The sequence below is a fragment of the Lygodium microphyllum genome, chromosome 1, assembly GCF_053477565.2.
Source record: "Lygodium microphyllum isolate KBCC chromosome 1, Lygodium_microphyllum_v1.1.10, whole genome shotgun sequence".
Lineage (NCBI taxonomy): Eukaryota > Viridiplantae > Streptophyta > Polypodiopsida > Schizaeales > Lygodiaceae > Lygodium > Lygodium microphyllum.
Window position 1 is genome coordinate 124,059,659 of NC_141135.1, and position 9,490 is coordinate 124,069,148.

The 9,490-nt window shown below is 43.6% G+C and overlaps 1 protein-coding gene across 1 annotated transcript; it reads right to left on the reverse strand.

Moving 5' to 3' along the window:
- Positions 1 to 7,633: 7,633 nt before the first annotated feature.
- On the reverse strand, positions 7,634 to 8,806 carry LOC148041641 (uncharacterized). The gene is made up of 3 exons (XM_087693404.1): positions 8,738 to 8,806; positions 8,458 to 8,541; positions 7,634 to 7,927 (listed from the first exon to the last, which is right to left on the reverse strand). Exons 1-3 carry the CDS (start codon positions 8,804 to 8,806, stop codon positions 7,634 to 7,636), a joined length of 447 nt encoding a protein of 148 aa, XP_087549530.1.
- Positions 8,807 to 9,490: the final 684 nt, after the last annotated feature.

The following is a 9,490-nucleotide window of genomic DNA, read 5'->3' on the forward strand; positions in this document are numbered from 1 at the left end:
TTCTTCAAGGAAATTGAAGAGTCACGAAAAGAATTATGCCACTCATGATCTGGAGTTATTAGCTGTCATCCATGCTCTAAAGCTTTGGAGACACTATCTGTTGGGAAACAAGTTTACTCTAGTAACAGATCATAAGAGTCTCAAATGGATTTTTACCTAGAACGAGCTCAACATGAGGCAACGTCGATGGATTGAAGTATTGGAGGAATATGATTTTGAAATCAAGTATCGACCGGGGAAAGAGAATGTGGTTGCCGATGCACTTAGTCGCAAGGCATTCCTAAATTCCCTAATCTTGCAGAATCCATCAACAGCCAGATCTCTGGCTACAAAGGTATCCATGCCAAGCAACCCTATACTCGAACTAGCTAGAGAGGAAGCATGCCATGGCTTAGCCTACCAAGCAATGATAAAAGAAATATCTACCAAGGATCAGAATTTGAAATTACAGGCCAAGTATCATGAATTTTCTGTTGACAATGGACTTTTTTACTATAGAACAAGGCTATGTATACCAGCAAGCCAGTCACTTAAGCAGAAGATATTGTGGGAAGCTCATGACTCCCCTTTCGCAGGACATCCTGGCTATGCAAAAACTCTCAATACAGTCAGGAAGAGCTATCATTGGGAGAGGCTCAAAGGTGATGTCCTCAAATATGTCACTGAATGTTTGTCTTGCCAACGTATCAAGGCTGAACATGTCATGATGCCAGGAAAATTACAACCACTTGACATTCCCCAAATGAAATGGGAATTCATCAGTATGGATTTTGTGGTGGGCTTACCCCAAGTCCAAGGAGGATACAACTCCATTATGGTTGTAGTTGACATGCTTACTAAGGTTGCACACCTGATTCCAGTAAAGACAAACTATAAAGCCTCCGATATTGCAAGAGTGTTTATCAAAGAAATATTCAAGCTACATGGGTTACCTAGAAGGATCATTAGCGATCGAGATTCTCTTTTCACTTCTCACTTCTGGAGAGCTATCTTTGAAGCTATTGGAACCCAACTCTGTTTTAGCACTGCCTACCATCCCCAAACGGATGGACAAACAGAGCGAGTAAATCAAATCATTGAGGATATGCTTAGGGCTTACTGCTGTCGTGAGCCGAAGAGGTGGATTCAATACTTGCCGTTAGTAGAATTTGCTTACAATGCTTCTTACGAGCAGAGCATTCAAATGACCCCTTTCCAAGCATTGTATGGTCATGATTGTCGAAGTCCCCTAAATTTTTCTGATCCTACCCTGAGAGTGGAAGCTTCAAGACAAATGTTGGAGGACATGGATGACCAAATAAGGTCAATAAGACAAGACATACAAGCAGCCAAAGATAGACAAAAGGCATATGCGGATTTGAAATGCCAAGAGAGGGTCTTCAGAGAAGGAGACATGGTCTTCATTCATGTACGGCCGAAAAAGAGTTCTTTATCTCTAGGTAAATGCAAGAAGCTAAGTCCAAGGTATTGTGGACCATATAAAATCCTCAAATGCCTAGGACCCAATGCTTATAAATTGCAACTTCCTGATAACCTAAAAGTTCACAATGTATTCCATATTAGTCTCTTAAAAAAGTATGTACCCAACCCAAATCATGTACTTGATGACCAACAAATTGTAATGCCTAGTCAAGGAGTCCTTGAACTAAGACCGGAAAAGATTTTAGATGTCAGGGAGAGACAATTGAGATCTAGAACCTTGAAAGAATGCCTCGTCCAGTGGAAAGATTATCCCGAAGAGGATGCTACCTGGATGGATGAAAGCTCTCTCAATCTTCAATACCCCCAGTTTATCTCGAGATGAGGACATCTCGATTCTTCTAAGGGGGAGAGAATGTAATATTTCCGCGTACCGCGTACCGTAAATATTAACTTCCCGCACGCCGTGTAAACCCTGTGCGAGGGTATCCCCTACTTCATAATTATTAGTAACTTAATCCATACCATTCACGAGGCCGCCGCATTGTGAATTAGAGGCCGGGGTTGAGGACCGTAAACACCGCAAGGAAACGACCGCTTGGGAAGGGCAATTGGATAAATTCAAGGCAAATTTTTTTATTATTATCCCTTCCCCCAACCGATGCATGGCTGGAGGAGAGGGAGTGTGGGGGGGGAATGGCCAAGGAGGAGTGAAGTCGGCTGCATGAGGGGGAGTCCTCCACGTGTGTGGAGGCCCTCTTCCCCACCCCCCCCCAATGCCTATAAAAACCCCCCCAAGGCTGAGGGTAAGGGGTGGACGGGCCGTGGAGAGGGAGGTGAGGTCACCGTGGAGAGGAGGTCATCGTGCAGGAGCCGCCGCGCTGCCGCCCAGTCCGCCAGTCACGCTGCCGCCCAGTCCGCCAGACGCGCTGCCGCCCTGTCCGCCTATCGCAGGCCACTGCAATCCGCCGCCATGCTGGATCACGACCCCCCCCCCCCAACGTGGCTTGTAGAAGCTGGAAGCTTCTTAGAAGCTTCTTAGAAGCTTCTAAGGAGGGGGCTTCCTTAAGGCCCTTCCCACCACATTCCCCAAAAGACCCATTCATACCCCTTCCCGGAAATTGAAGAGGAGAGGGTGAAGGCCGTAAAGACTTCCACAAGACCCTTCGAAAAAGGCTTTCGCAAAAAGGACTTTAAAGCCGCAAGCCATCCAAGAATCAACTCCGTGCCAACACGGGGTTTTCCCTAAAGATCTCCTAAAGCCCTTTTCGGCAAGCGCCATTCCGCAAAGGAATCTTCCGCATACGAGGAAAAGGCCAAAGGTCGGGAGGTTGCATTCCGAGGCAAGTAAATCCGTAGACCACAAAGGCAAATCAGAAGCCGACTCTACACCTACGATGGCCCCAAAAAGGACACAAGATGCAACTGCGGGAGGTTCATCTCCGAGTATACAAGTGGATATCTCCCCGACCCCTCAAGTCCAGGTTCTATCGAGTTATTTTCGCATAAAGAAATGATTAGGCGCGCTTAGTTCATAAGGGAGATTGCATCTTTACGCTTAATTTTAATGCATGTGGAAATTGGAAAAAAATTACATTTGGTAAAGTATCTCTTGAAACATTAGGCAAGATTGAAATATGTCATAAATTTGAACGAGTTATCCACCTTAGAAGACTAGTTGCATGTAGTTTCTTTGGTACATTATCAAAGTAATGAGTCTAAACTTAGGGCAAAGAAATGGAATTTATAAGTGCATTCTCTTCCGTCCTAGACATGGTAGGAATAAGCGTGTGCCGCATGGTAGGCAACATCCTCCTCGTAATGATTTCATGAGGCAAGGTTAACACCATAAGATATTATCCGAAAAGAAATAATAGAGTACGGAAATGATCTTATGGACTTGCAAATAACATGTAAAATGGAATGAATTAACACTAGCTTTAGTTTGGTATAAACTTCGTCAACTACATTGTAGCTAGGAGAATGTTGCGTATTGCATAGTCATCATGCGGAAACGTCATTCATCAGAAGCCGCATTTAGGAAAGGTTGCATGGTTCGTCAAAGCATAAGATTCGAAAGTATAGACTACAAGGTTGTAGGCATGATTAATAGGTCTTAGGAAAAGTTAGTATCCAGATTATCATGCATTTTTGCTACACCAAGGAAAGATAAAATTATCATAAACCATGTGATGCGTAAAAGCAATAAATCGCATGTTTACGCGTATTGGTGTAGTTGTAACTATTATTCTCCATTAGATGTAGTTTATTACCTTTAGAAGGTTCATCCTTGTTGCAATACAAGTATATTGAGTTGTCTAAGTAACCTAAAACACAAAGGATTCATATGGGCATGGGTGAGTCGATATGATAGGTATCCCAAGTGCCAAGTGCAATAAGATTTCGACCTAGTTTTACACTTGTTGCCAAGTCTAAAACCGCAAACCCAAAGATCTTACACACGTTCACGAAATGTCGAATCAATTGGATGTTCATGCATAAAATGATCTAAGGTTTTATCCTAAGGATCATTCGTTCAAATGATGAAACTCCGACGGAGTTGCAAATTTCTAGGACCATGGGCCAACATAATTAGGAATGGGTTGGAGGATACCCTAAACCCTGCTACTCGGTTAGAGGTAATTCCGTGGCCGGAGGACGCCATTCAATGGGTGGAATGATCCCGTGGAATGATGCAACACATGTGCAAAAAGGTTGCAACATCGTATAGACTTGAGATTTGTCCACAATAGAGTTTTGTCATCTCTCGAAATGAGGTTGGCAAGTTATTGAAAGAATTTAACTTACAAAAGGATGAGTAATCATCCTGTTACTCACTTTTCTTGGGGAATAATTTCCAAAGAAAAGGAAAGTTAGGTATTTGCCTTGAAGCAAATGACCAGACAATAAACTAAAGCGACATGGTCGCTGGAATCTACCACAACAAGACCTAAAGTATTGGTAGGGTATGACCCTAACCCAAGAATGATAGGAATCTTGCCAAGTTGCAATTGATTCCGGATCGAATGCGGGTTGCATTCGGAGAAAAGGAGTCACTCCTTAACAGTTTGCCAGCTAAACGACCATTGGAAATTGATTGTGCTTGTAACAGTTTGGAAAGCACTGTTTGCATTGTTTGCTCAATGAACTAAAGGACGAAAATATATCTAAATACTTCAGGTTGAAGCCTGAAGGGAGAGGCAGCTTCAGTTACCCTCGACTGCCTGCCTGACCCTAACCAAGGGGGTTGTTAGCCGCGCCGGGAACGTGGACCGAACCCGCCGCGAGAGGTCTCTCCGTTGAGTTCTACTTGGAGCAGGAGGACGCTTGGGTGCCAGAGGGGGCTCTGGCCGTAAATCCCTCGCCTTCCGGGCCCTGCACAAGAGGCTAACGTGACTCGGGATTGGATCTCGAGGCCCGCATACTAGTCTACGGGCGAGAACTTGGATTAGTGATCCCTGGTGGATTACTGGATAGCCTTCGGGCGGATTATGAATACGCCTACAGGCGGAAACTCCTTGTATTTCAAAGATAAAATGATAAAATGATAATAAAGAAGTTGTTTGGCATTGTTTTCTTTATGTCCTGTGATAAGATTACGTGAAGGAACCAGTGCATAAGAGGGTTAATTCAAAGAAGCTGTTTGTATATATCAAACTAATGTGGTAGGTAATTACATAACTAAAACAAACCGAGGAAAGTGCGGAGGATGGACCATGGGTCCGTCCTACGGATGGGTGGTCCCGGTTAGCCGGGAACTTTCCTCAAAGTCTTCGACGAACAGAAGGATCATCAACATCACCGAAACAAGTAATGAGAACGATGACTTGGAATTACCGATTACCCGATTCACGCTGTTTTAGGGGAACGGAATGGGACTATGCCTTTTGGCAGAGAGGTCGAGCCTTGCATCCCTCTCGTTTCCCATTCTCCTTGAACCAAGTGCAGCATGAATCCGCTTCAGACCAGGCGTTTCTGCGTAAAGTAGTTCGATCAGGTCTGACGCTAGTCGCTGTTAGTAAATGACCAAACAATTCCGGTCGATCCTAAGTGGGAACGGCCAGGACACTTCCGTTACGTGGCAGACGCGGAAAGTCCTAGATTGCAAAACCCGCAACATTCCATGGGAGTGCCGGGTGGAGTTTTCTAGACAACCTTTTCGATGGGCTGCTAAGACGTGTTCTAGAGGATTCTAGTGGACACGTTACAGACTTCTAATGAGATCTCAAACTATTTTAATGAGGTTTCCCTATGTCTATGTTCTCGAGGATTATATCAAGCTCATGAACCCTATCAATGAGATGTGCTAAGAAATCTTTATTTCTCTCAACATTAAAGTCATAGCCAATCATCAATTGAGCCATTTTTCAGGGATCTCCACACCGCTTAAACATTTCTTTGAGTCACTTAGGAGTCACAATATCACCAACACAATTCACAAATGTGGTGTCTCTCCTAGACTCCTCTCACAAATTAGAATAGTCTATGGCACCTCATCATCAACCAAACAAGGCTCGAACAAGTCTCTACTACTCGTCCTAAAGGTATATCAGCTAGGATAATACAAGCTAGGAGCTTTAGTCTTAAGCTCATTTTGCTTTGGATTCTCCTTTGTCTTATCCTTTGAATCTCTATATCTTATTTTTCCTTTCCTTTTCGTTCCACTCTAGCCTTGCTAGTCTCTATCTGATCATAATGTACTTCTCTCCTTCTCTTACTAGTAGGTGCTAAATTAACCTTTTTGTTGGCAACTAGAATATAGATTAATCCAATCTTCTCTTTCTCCTCAATAGCAAGACCTCTAGAAATCGAAGGTTCATGAATCTCCCTTGGATAGTCAATTTTCTTGTTAAGTATGTTCTTCGGAAGTGCATACATATCACCTCCTATTCTTCTATGTTGTTGTGCACAATTCAAACTTATGTGATGAACATCCCCTTAGTTAAAACATTTTGGAAAACCTCTACAATTTCCCCCTTGCAATTCTCCCTTGCATTCCTTGGTTGATGAATGTAGTAATTCCCTTCCACATTGCGTATATCTTAAGGCAACAAGCGTCACGTTCAACATTTCATGAGCTAATTGGTCCTCAAGTTGAGGGGCTAGTCTAGCTCCCTGTCTCGTTTGGCCATTGGCTTCTAGGAAACATGCCTTAGCTTCTACTTTTGGTCTCTTCTCTCTAGGCCTCTCAAATTGATATCTAACAACACAACACCTATTGATCCACCAACACATTACCACATGCTCATCTATATTTAGTACATCACGAAAGTATGTTAAGTTATGGAGGCTTCATAACACAGTTATTTATCCATATAATCGAAGTAGTGTATTCTAGGCTATAGTCCATACTATTCCTACGGCCTGCAAGGTTATGTATAGTTTCTAGGTATGCATTGGAACTTGATTCTTCTCGTTTCAAACTAGTGTGTTAGTGCAAAAGGTTCAATTACATGAACTAAATCCCCTTCAAGGCTGTACTAAAAATTATGAGCACTAGTGGGTCGATAATTAAATGCTAATCTAGATTCGTGAAACTGTACTATTCGGGTACAAAAAGAGAGTAGAAAGCCATGTTCTTATACTTCTATCAGCGAATACTGAACAGAAATTCCTCTATTACATGTGTAAGGTGACGAATACTGAACTCTTATCAATATTCCAATGGTAGGACTCCAAGTTCCTTGTTCTACCCACAAACGAAACTCAGTCCATCATGCTAATTGTTTTTTAGGCACTTTAAGACGTCTGCCGCGGCCGTTCTGGCCTTTTCATACTGAGCGAGCTGCTTACATTTTATAAAACATGGATATGCTGAGTTCCATCACAAATCTGCTAGAATTATGTGCGGGGTTAATAAATGAAGATGAATGAATATCAAGCCTTGGAAGATTTTGCGCCGATTAATAGTTATAGTTTCTGAATTCTGGTGGAAGAAGTGTATAGAGTATTAGAGAGCGAGAAAGAGAGTGGGAGGGGGGGATCTTTGATATGTGCAGACAAGTACTGATAGGCGCCGATCTGAGAGAGAGAGAGAGAGAGAGAGAGAGAGAGAGAGAGAGAGAGAACTTTTTACGGGACATCACCGGCAGGTGCACCCCATTGACCTCTAATTAAAAATTTGCATGTGGCCGTGTATCTTCACCAACGCCAACTTAGCTGGCGTCTCTCTCATAGTCCATATCTCTGAAGGCGCCATGCCATGCATCGAAAATTATTCAGATGAGGACTTGGGAAGGAGGGCTTCACTTGTGTAAGGGGCCACTCCCCCACCAGAGATGGTACCTTTGAATAATTTGTCTAGCTCTTCGTCTGTCCGGATTGCAAGCTGGAGGTGGCGAGGCGTGATTCTCTTAAGCCCGTGGTATCTGCATACGTCTCCCGCCAGTTGAAGCACCTCGGCTCCCAAATACTCCAACACGGCCACTGTGTACACGGCCGCCGTTGCGCTTACCCTTCTTGCTGCCGTCCTTGACTTGAGATGGCGATGCAAGCAGCCTACTGGAAACTGAAAGCACAACAAGTTAGACGGCGTCAAGTCAGCATCTGATTCTGTTAAGGGGTCCAGCTCCCGCCATAGCGCTAATTAATCATGAAAACTTGGCCATCTCAAGAAGATTTCCTAACGCAAACTTCTTAATCACCATGGAAGCTTCAGCAAACTTGTTATTCACTATGGAAGCTTCCGTATTTGTTTGAAAAAGAATATTTTCCAGCGTTAAGCATGAACGCTTGATCCATCTTAAAGGATTTCCTTACGCTAAACAAAACGTCTCAAAGGACAGGATAAGCTTTATAAGGGACTGCTGATTACGGGATTTCCGGACGCAGAAAGCGTTCATAAACGTTTCAAGAATTGAGGCGGAATCAGAACTGTGTCCTGTCCATGCAATACCCATAATTTCCGATTAAACTGAATGGCAGAAAGGTTCGGCTTACGGTGCAGAAGAAGCTGGGCGCAGCGATTCGATATTGATTGAGAACCTCGTCCAAAAGCTGATAATCAAAGAACGATTGCCAGATGAACATGGTCATTACCTGTAAGCCAGAGCGAGCTGCCCTATTCGACGGCTTCGACCTTCGGTCCTCCTCAACTTTCCCGCCAGCCTGGCTTCCATCAACCTGCACCAAAACGCCACGACATCAAGCTTCTGCTGCACGAGTGAGCTGGAGTCAAGCCCAGTACTGTTGCCTGTCCACGCATTAAAAGGCTTTTGGGATTTAACACCTTATAAAATAAGAAGAGGACCATGATAAGAGAAACCGCCGAGTCTAAGAACAAAAAAGAAAAGGATGGCGAGCCATGAATACTGTTCACCTGTAACGCACCCCCACTAGCGGACGTCGACGTCGACAACGCACTTGGCTGCAGCTGTTGCTCGTTCATCGCAACGGATTTCTGCTTGTGGAGGCCTTGGACTTCCACGGGCGACACAGAGCAATCTCCGCGCACCAGATGAAAGACTACAGGATCGAAAGGACGTCGCTCGCGATAATCTGATTTGTATACCGAGCAAACTTATCCCCATTTCGGATTTAAAAAAACCGACAAGCATAACATTACAAAAATAAAACGTGTCTCTCTCTCTCTAACAAACGCACGCACACATCGACGCGCACATACGCGCCCATACGTGGATATATATATATATATATATATATAAATCATATTCACAAATGTTCATTTTTCTCTCTTTTCTTCATCGTCACCCATTTAAAAAATTTCACATTTTTTCATGGGACAAAAAGGCTTTTTTTCCTTAACATAGAGGCTTGAACATCATGTGCTTCTACTTGGAAGACATTGCAAACCTAGCTAGGAACACAGAGGGGAGAAGATAAGCGAAAGAGATGGGGGGGATAGAGAAACAAAGAGGGAGAGAGAGGGGGAGAGAGAAAACTAGAGAGTTGGAGAGAGGGAGAGAAAGAAATACAAACAAAGAGAGGGGGAGAGACAATGATAGAGAAGAGGGAGAGAAATAGAAACAAAAAGAGAGAGGGAGAGAATCAAAGGAAGAGGGGAGAAGAGAGGGAAATAAAGAGAGGGATAGGGAGAGAAATAAAGAGAGGA